We start from the raw sequence: 13,829 nt of genomic DNA on the forward strand, positions 1-13,829 counted from the left end.
CTTAGCTTCCCAGATACATTGCGGGATTGAGTAATCTTTTGTTGTAGTTTGGTTTATTTTTACTTTTGAACAGTTTATGGAGTGGTTAGAATCTTTTGTCATTTGAGATTCTATGTTTTCTGTTCAATACCAGCGTTCTCTGCAGCCTAAAATTGGTGCCTTAAAGTAAAATGATCCATTTGGATAGAGATGGAAATATTTTAATTATTTTACTTCTGACCTGATAAAAATAGATTTTGAAAAAAATGTCATCAGACATTTTAATTAACATATATTGTTTGTATAATAATTTCAAACTCTGTCTTTTTGTCTTTGTCCATTTGTTTTCTTTTTTGTTTTGTTTTGGTTTTTTTTTCCCCTATCACTTATATTTCTGTTCTAATCATTTTCAAACTGGGATGTGTAGGTGGCAGTAGGGGAAGTAGTGAAAGTGACCAATGGGGAACATCTCCCAGCTGATCTCATCAGTCTATCGTCAAGGTTAGAATAAACCAGCTACACAGGATATGTGTATGTGGGTCCTCATATACCAACTATAAAGAATCCTTATGTGTTGATAGTGTTTGCTATGCCATTCATCTTTCTTAAGTAATACCCACACATTTATAAAATTAGAAAAGGTACAGTTGATGTAAGCACAGATCCTGTAAAGTGTAAACAGATGATAATTCTCCAAGAAGCAAGAACTTGTTCCAGACCTTCTTTTTAAGATTTTACACAATCCTCGTGAAATCTTATCAGACAAGTTGTCATTAAATAAGCACAGAGTAAAACACCAACTGATATTTTCAGTGAAGGATATAGATTATTATTGGTAGGACTGGTAGAGGACCCTCTGCACAAATTTGAATGTTGTACATTCTCTGCTGCATGCAGTGGCAAAAGCAGCGCTGTTCTTGTGTACTGTGACAGAATGCATGTTTCCTAGACATGTCAGCTTTATGCTATTGTCTGCACTGTTACTGAACTTTGTTTTTCACTAAATCAATGGGCCTGCCTTGATCCAGCTGTAATTCATTTACTTTGGAGGTCGCTGCTATCTGCTATAGTAATTAAACTGAGCATGTGTTTCACTGGAAATGTCTTCACTGCCCTAGTCTTCCTTAAACGTGCTTCACAAAAATATTGTTTGGGTTTTTGTTTTTTTTATTACTATTAACTAATTAGAATGATAGGGTTATAGTAGTATTTTACACAGGTGATTCCAGCCAAACAACATAGACAGAAGTTATTTACATTTTTAGAAAAGTTTGCCAAGAAGTAAATACTCTCCTGAGAAGAATTTATGACAATGATTTAGTACATTTTAATGCTTTTGCTTCACAACAATATCCTACAGTGACCTATGTAGTTTTAGAATGATTGCAGAATAAAATTGAGACTTAGCAGTAGCTATTGCTGTTTTAAGAAAAACTAAAAAAAAAAAAAAAGTTCTTGTCTCTTGAATGACATGCTAGAAAGAAAGAGAAATATTGGCTTCAAAGTGGTATAGAGAGTAGGTGTTTTTCTAAGTTGTAAGGTGTGTTATTGTATCAGTTTGTTTTATGGCTCTACTGCTCCTTTAAAGGATCTTATTTTATCACAGTTATTAATAGTAAGTGCTCTGTCCTCATATGCAGAAGATGGAAGCTGAGTGGAGTAATTCAGAAATCCTGACCTGTTTGACCTGTTCTTGTTTACTAACTCTTGCAGAAAAGTCATTTTATTCTTCTTTCTGCTTGCCTGGTTACACCTCTATAACGGTTGTGTATTTTTCAAATCTAGAGGTGTTATACAAGATACAAAATCACTGCAGTGTATTATAAGTAAACAAATTGTATTGAAAAAAAAAGCCTAAGACATAAGCCATGTCTCATTTTATCTCTCAAAGAGATAAAATATGAAATCTGTGATTTTCTGGATAAACCTTAAAAAAAAAAAGTTTACATTTTTTAGAAGTGTTTCTAAATTGTGTAAAGAGGGTGATTATGCAATTTAAAAGTCCGTAATATGGACTCATATAGAAACTTATAGAAACTCTTTGCAAAAATCTTTCATATTTAAACTAACCACTGCATATGGCAGAAAGCACTACAAATATACTGTATATATACAATTATACTGCCGATGTATAATTTATTGTAAAAACTTGATAATAAAATTATGCTGCATTTTTAGAAGAGTTTCATCTGAGTAGATACCTTCTGGCAAACTTTTCTGACAATGTGAAGTACTGACGGTAATTTCACAATTTGGCTATATATTATTTTAGTTCTCAAGATTTGATAAGTAAAGAAAAAATAATAATAAAGCCAATTGTTTAAGCAGCTATTAGTAAAGCAAAGAAAGTTCATGGATTTTGACACTGTAATATAAAATTAAGGATTTTTCTTTTCTCAATAGTGAACCACAGGCTATGTGCTACATTGAAACATCTAACTTAGATGGTGAGACAAACTTAAAAATTCGACAGGTAGGAATTTCATTTTTGAGAATATTTCCTATATTAGTTTTATTCTATTATTGCATATAGAATGTTTTAGGACATTTGCGCTCATTTTAGAGGGCTGTGAAATTTTAATAGTTTGAATAAAAAGCCATGGGTTATTGCTATCTTATAAATGTTTTTGTTCCATGCATTAAATGGAAGGAATGAATGCTTAAACCATAAGCTGCTTCTTGCACGTCGAGGAGTTTCCTGTGAGTGAACAAGCGGATGGATTTGTTGTCGGGTGTGCTTACTTTTAGAGGGTAAAAGAGACAAAAACACTGCAGAAAGAAGCTGTTGATATTGTCCTTAGGCAGGTAGGGAATGGCAGCTTTTAACTGAGTGTGCAGTGTCTGTGCATGGACATTATTACTGAGTTACATGATAGACTAAGACCCTGTCTTTATCATGATATTTTATGATACCAAGGTGACTGTCACTGTATGACAGTAAAATGTAGTGGTCCTATTTTGTTCCCATAGGAATACCAGTTTTCACATCTTGCACTGTCAGTTTGGAAGTACATAGTATGGTATATAGGAAAGCAATTTTACATGTGATAACAAACTTTTTTTTTTACAGGGTTTGCCTCTAACATCAGAAATAAAGGATATAGAAAGCTTGATGAGACTTTCAGGCAGAATTGAATGTGAGAGCCCAAACCGACATCTGTATGACTTTGTTGGAAACATCAGACTGGATGGGCATGGGTATGTAAATCCAAGGAGAAAGATGTCAGTAGTTTCAATCTATACTAATAAGTACGCGTTGTTAAACTGCTCCAAATATAAACAGTAAGATCTTCATTCGGTAGTCTAGAGAGGTAAAAACATTTCTGATATATTCTTTATTAGTGTTTATTCTTCAGAAGATTGTAACTGTAAAATCTTCTGATGTCTGCAGATTGAGTTTTAATACTAGTTGATTTTCATAAACCAATAGCTATTAATAGAAGGGTGTATGAACCAAATTCTAATTGTTTGGGGATTTATAGCTACTACGTAAGTCACTTGTAAGGATCTCATTCCTTGTATATTAATTCTGTATTATAGAATCTGTACATAAGAAATTTCTTGTCTGATTTTGTTGTTTTTTGCAGGGTTTTTTGTTTTATTTGTTCTTTTATTATCTTGTTGTTTGTTTTTTGTTTTTTGGTTTTTTTTTTATTAGAGGAACTGAATCTATTACTGTGTGCTTCAAACTCTTAATTAAATAGGCTGAAGACATTTAATACCTTAGCTTACTGAAAGTATGTTTCTCTAAAAATGAATAGCCTCAGTGCAATTACAGCATATGTGCTTATAAAACTACTTAAATTCTTAAAATTTTTAAGTGTTTACACATTAAATATTTGAAGTCTTCTGTGTTTTCAAAGCTAATTTGATATATTGGGACTATTAAATTTGTTTTTATATCCAGAATTGTTTAGTTCTTCGTTCCTGAAGATACACATTACATTTTTCTTAATTATTTGTTAGGCTTTTATTTCTCCATATGCAGTATTATCCATGTTTGTGGTTAATATACTGATAATATATATTACTAACTAATTCTTAAATACATTTTTTATTTTCCATTTTTATTTACTGATTTCTTACAGATGCATTCCGGGAGTTTTCAGTCGCAAGAGTGTGGATCTATTAAAATTCCACTGTACTTGTCGTTAAGAAGAGAAAAACATTTACCTGTAATTCTTCTCTGAAGGTAATAGTTATACTAGATCCACACATCCATCCTTCCTCCCTGTCTAGGGAGAAAACACACTTTTCTGTTTAACTTAATTATTTAATTGTAAAATTTGAGTTAAAAAGAGATATTAAATATAGACTGGTATGCCTCAAGAATGTGTAGGAGCATGCCATCTGCTGGTCAAGCAAATTGTCCTTTGAGAAATTCAGTCTGGGAACATTTAGATATATTTGCTGTTCAGTAGGATAGTTCCTAAAGTGTGGTTCTAATATAATATTTACCTTCAGTGAAAAAGAATTGCAGGTAAGTAACTTTTTCTGGATCCTGATCTAATTTACAACCAGAAAAAATCAAAGATGAGTTCTCTTTCTGCCCACATTATCTGTAACATGGATTAGTCTAACTAGCATTTATCTAGATGTTTAAGATCCCACAATTAGGTTTTCCATTGTATCCACAATCTTGACATTTTTGGAAAAGCAAAGGAAAAGGAGTAATGAAGATTATTCTCCCTTTTATTTCTTAACTTTCATTTTATATATCTTACTGGAGTACAAGAACGCCGTGCTCTGTAAATGTTGTATCTGGGCGATCTTCGTTTCATGGGAGCTGTAAAAGGCAGTGGTTCTTGTTTGGATACTTAACATTCAAGAAAATAGAACTCTACAGCAACTAATTTTTTTGCTAGATCTGTAGATTGTTTTAAGGTCAAAAAGAATTTCATGTTATCCTCAGTTTTTGAGTATGTTAACTTTGTGTGTGAAAGCTGCAGCTCTTTTTTTTGTGATCAAAAATGTATTTGATTTTCAGGAGTTGAAAACTATTAGCAGGAGAAAGGAGAAAAGTTCTTTAGCCTGGATAAATTTGAAGTTATGATTAGATAAATTCCTCAGAGAAAAATAGATTAGCAAGTTAAAAACAAGGACAGACATTGACTGTTAAGACATGAAGGAAACATTTTCCTGAAGACCATCTTGAGGAAATTGTGAATAAAAATAAATTTCACTTGATAAAATAAAAAAAAAGCATCACCTTGCTATGTAAGCTTTCAAACGTGTCCTTGAAATTAACATCTCTTAATATGCCAGTGGGTAGTATGGTAGTATGCTGAAATATGGTAGTATGCTTAGCTGGGTAGTATGCTGAAGGAATATTTCCCCATTAAGGATATTTTTCACGGAATATAAGCAACATATATTGCTGAGAAACCACTAGTCGTGCAGTGTACAATAGGAATCAGATAACCTGGGGAGGTTTTGAGCAGGTTTAGGCCAAGAGACTTGAGTGCTCTGTCCAGTGGTAGCACTGTTACAGAATGGGGTAAGGTCACAATGTTGAAAGAAGTAGCACGGTACCTAGTAGAAGGGGACTTTCTATGTCTGTCCTCTGTTGTTCTGCTGTTTATCTTCATTTGTATAGAAGTACTGATGGAGACCCACTCCCACAGGCTGCAATCACCTTAATAGTCTTAATAGTCTTCCTAGTAACAGGCCCTTGCAGATAAATCCCGTTTCAGGTTGGAGGTGTGTCCGTACCCATTTGAGAGCTGTTTGGTGGAGGGGGAAAGAAAAAATCAATGGCTCAGGTAGCAGAAATGACTTAACTGCATAATTGTCAGAGTTTTTAAGAGGGGAAATAAGCAGGAGGGCTAAGAAGTTGCAGGAGTCATAGAATTCAACCTAACTCTTCAACAAGTACAAGTAGGAGTAGAAAGTTTTTACTTCTGCCACATTAGAGTTCCTTTACCTCTTCATGTTAGCAGAAGGGACAGAAAGTCTTGGCATTCCAGAGAAGGTCTGCAGTTTTACAAGTTTCCATTTTGTCTGTGGATAATGTAGGCATGTGACCAAAAAGACTTTCATCTTTGATAGGTGAAATTATTGTTAATAGCCTTGAAAAATCTGGTTACTCATGGAATGACAATTAATAACTTTGAACACTTTAGAGAAAGGAAGGCGTTTTTAAAAAATGGAAACAATATTTGATGACAGAATGAGTCCCTCTTAATGATTATTGGCTATTTCAGACCCATTTCAGTTCCTTTCATAATTGAAAGGAAAACAATTTTCTTCTAATTTTACCACAAAATGAAAGTGCTACAATTAAAGTCAATTTAAGTATCTTGCATATTTTTAGAGGTTTTTTTTGCTGTTTTTTGGTAGTATCCTAGACAGTAAGATAATGATGTAAGATTTGCTGTTTGCCTGTTTTGAATGGAAATATATTCAAACATTTATTTCCAGATTTTTTTTTTTTCCTAGTTTCTGTGAGAACTTTTTCCAAAACACTCTACTGCTGCTGTTATTTTTAGGGGAGGAAGAATGTGCTGTTTCTTTTTTACTTGCAGTCTTTTCACTTTAAAAGCTTGTTTATGAGAGGATAGAAGGAGAAATGAGGGTCCAAAAGAAATTAATAAATGAAAATTCCTGAAATTGCCAGAAATACTACTAAATATGGTGACTTGCTCAGGCTGTTTACAGATTATGTATCAGAGGGTATGACTACTATCATCAAGCAACTTATATGTTATCTTAACATGTTGATTTTCAATGGCTGTGGAGATGATAGGTTTAAGGGAGAACAGCAAGCACTAAAGCACTACTGGCAAATCTGATAGCTTGTATTTACATAGACAGAAGTGCAAAAACAGGAAATTAATTGTATGAGGAACAGTGATAATTATCAAAAAGTTTTTATTTTATAAAAAATATACAAACTACATTATGTTGACAAAGTCAGTTGCGTAAATTTAAGACAGTCAGCCGTTTCCAACATTTTATGAATTCCTCATGCAGCTGGAAGAAAGGATTAAGCTGAGAGTTCTGAGAAGACTATTTGAGAACTGCTTTGGAAAAATCAATTCTATAGGAGATGTCATATTTCAGCATACGATTAGACAAAACTTTGTAATCAGAAAGGAAAATTAACATTTCTTGGTTTCAGCACACTTAACTATGCAGTACCATATCTTTAATGTTAATAATTAAAATTAAGTGGTGAATAATACTGTTGTGAATTTAAATATTTGGGCTCCAAATTTGACTTGCTTTAAACTGTCACATTTTCTCTACGTCAGCACACCAAATACTTGAACTCTGAAAATGAGGTTCTGGTGTATTTACTATAATCATCTAAATTCGGAGAAATGAGTTAATAAGTTTTAATAAGTGCTGTTTGCATTTTTTCTTATGAATTATGCATTGTCCTTACTGCACTGATATTAACTGTTCTGATGCTAAAATACAAAAATGCTTCCTTCTAGTACCGTTCCTTTGGGATCTGACCAGATTCTTCTGCGAGGAGCTCAGTTGAGAAACACTCAGTGGGTCTTGGGTATTGTTGTGTATACAGGATTTGATACAAAACTTATGCAGGTTTGTGGCTCAGATTTATTTTTTTTTAATTTTCTGATAATTACATTGTTACCTTTTAATATGTCTGCATCGCAGGACACGCCAAAGAAAAGTTTAAGAAAACATGACTAGATTGAGTACAGTAGTTCAAATGTCGATAATAGTGCATCTTTGTTTTTATTGGTTTTACTTCAAGAAAATAACTGCTTTTAGAGTTACTAGACAGTTATCAATTGCTTTGAAAGAGTAGTTTTCCTCTAGTGAGTGTGTTTGTTGATTCTCTTTTTAGCTTGTGTTTTTGAAAACTGTTTCATTAGTAAGTTGGATCGTTATAGTTTGCCTGTTCATCTTTTTTTATTTTTGACTGCTCCTAAAACTGTCCTCTTGTGGAGCTTTCTTTCAAGTGCAAAGGTAAGCATTCTCATCAGAAAATAAAATGAAACTTGATTTACAAAATAAGGAGGGAGAAGAACCATTCTTAAGCTATAAAGTTATTTTCCTGGTAGTGTTTGAGATATCAAAATTGAATTGTGTTTGTTCATCAAAAAGAATGCTTTCAGTTTGGTTGTGCATGTCTCATTTATTGCTTTTCTGATCTGTAAAGCTGTTATTTTAAAATGAGTTCAATTGCATTAATTACCACTAACTTTCTATAGTTCTGATAGGATGTATGCACATATATTTAAAATATGTATTAAATGTTACTGTTACAGTTAGCTGTTGGTGTTAACGTTTGTTTTGCTTTGTTTTGCTTTCTTCTTTGAGTGAAACATTGATGACATTTGTTGTGATGGTACTTGGAAGAATATTTAGAAAAGAATGCAATAACCTGTAATTTGGAAGTTAGAACTTGGGACATCTTTTAATGGTCACTACTGTATTTTGTCTCTTGCAGAATTCAACAAGTCCACCTCTTAAAATGTCTAATGTGGAACGAATTACAAATATTCAGATTTTGATTCTTTTCTGCATCCTTATTGCCATGTCTTTGATCTGCTCTATTGGTTCAGCTGTATGGAATCGAAGGCATACTGAAAGAGATTGGTATCTTGATCTAAATTGTAAGCTGTAAAGTAATGTATTGCTATTTTACTGTTCACTTGTCCTGAAGCCTTTGATTTTTTGAACGGGGGATGATTGCCATCCTTCTATCAGTCCTTCTGTATTGGTTGTTCACTGTAGTTGTTAGTCTGGGTATATCACAGCTAGTTTAAGTTTTACCTTACTGTGCAATATGAGTTGTTGCTAAATTCAGAAAGGGAAATTTTGTTGTTGAAGCTTCTGCTTCTCTACAGCTCAGCAAGGTCTGTATCAGCATTCTACTGACATAGTCAACTTCACTGATATCAAACTGAAGCAATTGTTCATTATTGCTGATGAGTTACATGAAAAGCTGCAGTTTCTTCCCCAAATTTTTAAACAGGAAATGATGCTGCAGCTTCATAGTTTTTACTTAGATTCTTAAATAATATAAACGCTGACTGCCAGCATCAGATCCAAGCAGGATGCTCCTGAAATGAGCGGGCGCAAAGATCTCCTCTTTCCTAATACATGGACAGCTCTACTCTCAGTTGACAAAGGAAATGGAATGTTACACAAGTCTTGCAGCAGGATGCAATGTATTGACATAATTCAACTCTCAATGAGGGAACTGGATCTAAAGGAAGTCTTCATAAATAGACTTCGTGATCTCTTAGTGTTGTTTTCAGAATTTCTTACAGAGGGTCTAGAGTCTTTAGTTAGGTAGACAAGCTAGAGATAGATTTTCTTCTGACACCATTGAGTCTTGAAAACAAAACTGCCAATGTAGTAGTCAAATAAATAATTATGGAAGTCTTTGGAAGACAGTGGTTAGCACAGTAGTGAAGCAGTTCTGAAGCTTATATTTTTTATTCCTGAAAATAAGAAAACTTGAAATAGTGGCCACTGAGATTTGGTGGGAATTTCAAGTGATTGTCCTTACTAGTCCACTTACTGATACATGTTTCATGCTTAAATGGACTTACGATGTTTCTTTAAGTTATGCCCTTTAGAATTGTTCTTGAACAAGGTACTGCTAATACGCAAGAAGCAATGTACTCCCCTTTACCTTTATTGAATGTTTCTGCTTATTTAATTACATTCTTATTAGAGTTCATCTCTTCTGACGAATACTTTTGGAATTTTGTTAGCACAATTTTTATTTTTAATCAGCAGTTTGTATCAAACTTAACTTAATCTAGGTTGCCATTAGTTAGAATAACAGCATTACCTCCCTGATCTTCCAAATTTGTACTTCATTTGGTTCTAGAATTGGTATTAAGAAAAGTATCCAGAACCTGGATTTTACTGTAAGAAGCAGGTCCACATACCATAGGCCCACAGCCCTGTATCTGCCAGAAGGATGTTTGTAAAGCACACCAATTGATGACCCTGAGCACAGTGATACCATGAAAAAATAAATAAATCATAAAACACCATTTGTTTTTGGAGCGCTTCTGAATTATGTGCAGTATAAATGCAAAGGGACTCTGTGTACAATGGAAAGACTGGAACAGGATCACCAAGATTTTGAATTGGAAGAGCTGCTGATTTTCTGGAGGGCAGCCTTCTACAACAGTCCACTGTTTTGAAATGTCTTAGCCACTATAAAACTGAATGTCTGACCCTTGCTCCATTTCTCTTTCCTTCTCTCTTTTGTCAACCTGTAGGTACTGCTAAAACCAGATAATACATTTCCAAACAGTAGTCATAAGCCTCTATAGGCTAACGCAAGAATACTTCTTAACATGGGCTAACATGTTGACCTTGTTATTCATTGTTGTGGAATGCACTCACAGAACTCTTAAATTGCTGATGGTTAATGTTAATTAAGGAACCTTTCCTGTTGCATGCAGTTTTTAAGGCAGTAATTTATAAATTCTTAGTAATTTATAAATTCTTAAAGTCAGCAATTAATGTTCTAAATATACTGTATACATTTTGCTTTTAAATATGGTTTTAAATGTTTTCTGATTTGCTTTGTTTTTTTGGCAGATGGTGGAGCAAGTAACTTCGGATTGAACTTCTTGACTTTTATCATTCTCTTCAATAATCTAATTCCAATCAGTTTGTTGGTCACACTTGAAGTTGTTAAATTTATCCAAGCATATTTCATAAATTGGGTAAATATTTTTATAATATGTATTAATTTCTAAAACTAAGTGGCTTACAACTAAGTTGAACACTTGTGTATGTATGGATTTATTTTCTTACAGTAAATACTTCACTGTACACTTCACTACACTGTACTGTGTATTATTACTGGGGCAGATTATTTTCATAACAAGTTCTGGAAAGATTATTTTAAACATATGCTTTCATTTTTCCTGTAGGACATAGACATGCATTATGAACCTACTGACACTGCTGCAATGGCTCGTACTTCCAATCTCAATGAAGAACTTGGACAGGTAGAAAAGATTACTGGCCCTAAGTCAGTGTTTTAAAATCTAAATTATTAAAAAATTAAGTGAGATTTTATTTTTAAAAATATATGTGCTTTAGCCTTTTTATTTTACTTAATTCATGTTTTCCTTATTTTACTTTTTCTTAATTTTGACAAAGATAAATTGTGCATTTTGCTTTAGAGTTACCTCTTCATATTGTAAAAGCAGTCACATTTCACAAGAGTTTAGTTGTGTGTTCTTTGTTTTCTGAAGGTCTGACTTTGTAGAATTGTACCTGGGGCCTGTAGCATTCTGTGTGGGGAGGATTCTTTATCAGGGTGTATAGTGATAGGACATCACTATAAAGGCTTTAAAAGAGGATAGATTTAGATTAGATACTCAGAAGACATTCTTCACTCAGAGTGGTGACGCACTTTAATAGGCTGCTCAGAGAAGCTGTGGATGCCCCATCCCTAGAGGCTTTCAAGGTCAGGTTGGGTAGGACCCTGGGCAATTTGATCTGGTGGGTTACAGCCCTGCCCACGGCAGGATGTGGTAAAAATTTATTTTAGTATGTTAATAGCCAAAATTGTACTAGATACATAAGTAACTGCTGAATATTAATATATGATGATTTCATCATTCATTTAGGTCAAATACATATTTTCTGATAAAACGGGTACTCTGACATGCAACGTCATGCAGTTTAAAAAATGTACTGTGGCAGGAGTTGCTTATGGGTAGGTATTTTATTATATACTTATTTCTTTATTAGTATGCTCTTCCTCCACCTACATGTATTTGCACACAGTTAAATTAACACCATACTAAAAATTATATTTTGTGCCTGGCAGTAGATGCAACTAGGGATCAATTTGTTCGTGACTATGAAGTGCTATTACTAGTAAGCACAAATGTTTCTTTCTGCAAGCAAAAGTATAGCTATGCTTACTGTTGTGACACAACTTCAGTATACTTGGTTTTTTTTTGTTACTGTGTCTGTTTAATGTTTGTTTGTTTCTTTTCTTTTACAAAAAAGCAAAGTCTTCTCTCACATTTGCAAAAGTGCATGGACTTCCTTATTAGTCCATGCTTCATGTTTTACATGGATACATACTTTTTCACTAGATAGTACAGAGGATGAACAAGAATTCAAATTGCTGTGCTATCACATTTAATCTAAATGGCTTTTATGAATATTGTTTAAATGGCATAACTCACACTATTAAGAAACCTCTCCAGCTAATTGCAAACAAATAATTTTATTAGTTATTAGTCAATAATTGCAGCCAAATTCTTCATCTGAGTTTGCAAAGGGTTCAAACTTCCAAAGTGGTTTACATAGAATAAATTCATTAGAGCAAAGAATAGTGCAGAAGCACCTGTATTTTAAGCGGCAGCATGGCTGCCCAGTATATGAGATGCCAGACCTAGTCTGATAAGAAAGCTGATTATTAGATAATTCTGAAAGTGGGCAGAGACCAAGCAGAGTCTGTGAGATTTAGTCTGTGGCTTAGGGTAGCAGTGTGGCTTTATCATTTGGATAAAGTAATTTTGAGGATTCTAATGTCAGCATTCTCTTTTGAGAAACTTTGATCCTTAACCATACTGTGTGTGGGTTTGTTTGTTTTTTTAATTAAGTGCTGTAATAAAGTGCCATCCTAACCCTGATATTTCATATATCTACTTATACACACACACACCTCTATATCCCCTATGTCAGCTAATTGTGATATATGCAAGCGTATCATCACAGGGCTGAATCCTGATGTGCTATGGATAACTATGCTCTTGAATGTTTTGTGAACTCAAGTAAGTTTCATTATCATAGCAAAAATAAAAACTTACCTTTCATTTACAATCAAAACATTGTTCAAGTGTATACTGAAATATAAAGTAAGAATTGTAATTTGTTCAGCTGGTAGAAGTTAGTAAGCAGGCATGCTCCCAGCTGAATGAAAATGATAGCTTTTGTTTTGTAAAGCCTCAAGAGAAATATATTTTTGCAGTATTTAATTACTATTATCTAGGCACTAGCAGAATACTCAGTTGAGATTGCTTTACTTTTTTTTAATCATTTAATTTCATTAACTGCCTTCTCTTTTACACATATCCAGTTTCTTTAGCCTTTGTGATTCTTTTTCCTATTCCTTCCTCTCTTGCTTCACGTGCAGCCATTGCCCTGAACCTGAGGACTATAGTGTTCCTTCAGATGATTGGTAAGCTCTCAGAATCATTTGCTTGAAACTGAAGATTAAAAACAGTGAGATTTTTTTCAGAGAGATAGCTAATTGCAAAATATTTTACTCAAAAGTTATTTTATCTTCAAGTTGATGCAGCCCAACCAAGTCTTAAACAAATTTATGCCATCAGAATTCAGTGGCATTAGGATCTGTACTCTGGAATAGAATTGATAATAGGGTCACTGAGGTATCCTACTGGTAATCCTGTACAAACCCAAATCCTGTACAAACCTGTGTACTGAATAAAGTTTTAAAAAGGTACTTGGTATTATGGTAATTTCAGTCATACTTTTCTCCTGTTACCAGTAACAGTTTAGTTATGATCCCTAACGTCTTTGAAAATTAATGTTTGAGAGTAAAAAATACAGAAATTAGTGTTAATATTTTGCTTCCTGCAAATGGTTTTAGAGAATTACCATTACTTAATTCCTTAACTGAAACTGAGATAACAATCTCTTAACAGATTCCCTCAGAAAAGACTGAGTCTTGACTTCATTTCTATTGCCTTCTGCATGATGCCTTATGCTTCCTTTATTGCTCTTTCTTAAACTAAATATTTAGAGTCTTTTTCAAAATCAACTGAGGTAAATCAGGGACAAAAATCACTTACAATCTTTAAGCTATTGTTGTTGTATTTCATGGAAGTCATGGCAAGGTATGTCACACCAAA

The 13,829-nt window shown here is 33.5% G+C and overlaps 1 protein-coding gene across 3 annotated transcripts in view; it reads left to right on the top strand.

Annotated features, from left to right (window-relative positions):
• Nucleotides 1-13,829, top strand: part of ATP8A1 (ATPase phospholipid transporting 8A1) — an 84,325-nt gene that overhangs the window by 20,713 nt on the left and 49,783 nt on the right. The window contains exons 7-15 of one of the 3 annotated variants that reach the window (XM_015862436.2): nt 407-480; nt 2,383-2,452; nt 3,050-3,177; nt 7,419-7,530; nt 8,405-8,570; nt 10,525-10,652; nt 10,863-10,940; nt 11,568-11,656; nt 13,091-13,135. In XM_015862436.2, coding sequence (XP_015717922.1) covers nt 407-480; nt 2,383-2,452; nt 3,050-3,177; nt 7,419-7,530; nt 8,405-8,570; nt 10,525-10,652; nt 10,863-10,940; nt 11,568-11,656; nt 13,091-13,135 — 890 coding nt within the window. The remainder of the gene's footprint in view (nt 1-406; nt 481-2,382; nt 2,453-3,049; nt 3,178-7,418; nt 7,531-8,404; nt 8,571-10,524; nt 10,653-10,862; nt 10,941-11,567; nt 11,657-13,090; nt 13,136-13,829) is intronic. The other 2 variants (XM_015862437.2, XM_015862439.2) reach the window with 2 other exon arrangements.

This window comes from Coturnix japonica, chromosome 4, assembly GCF_001577835.2.
Source record: "Coturnix japonica isolate 7356 chromosome 4, Coturnix japonica 2.1, whole genome shotgun sequence".
NCBI lineage: Eukaryota > Metazoa > Chordata > Aves > Galliformes > Phasianidae > Coturnix > Coturnix japonica.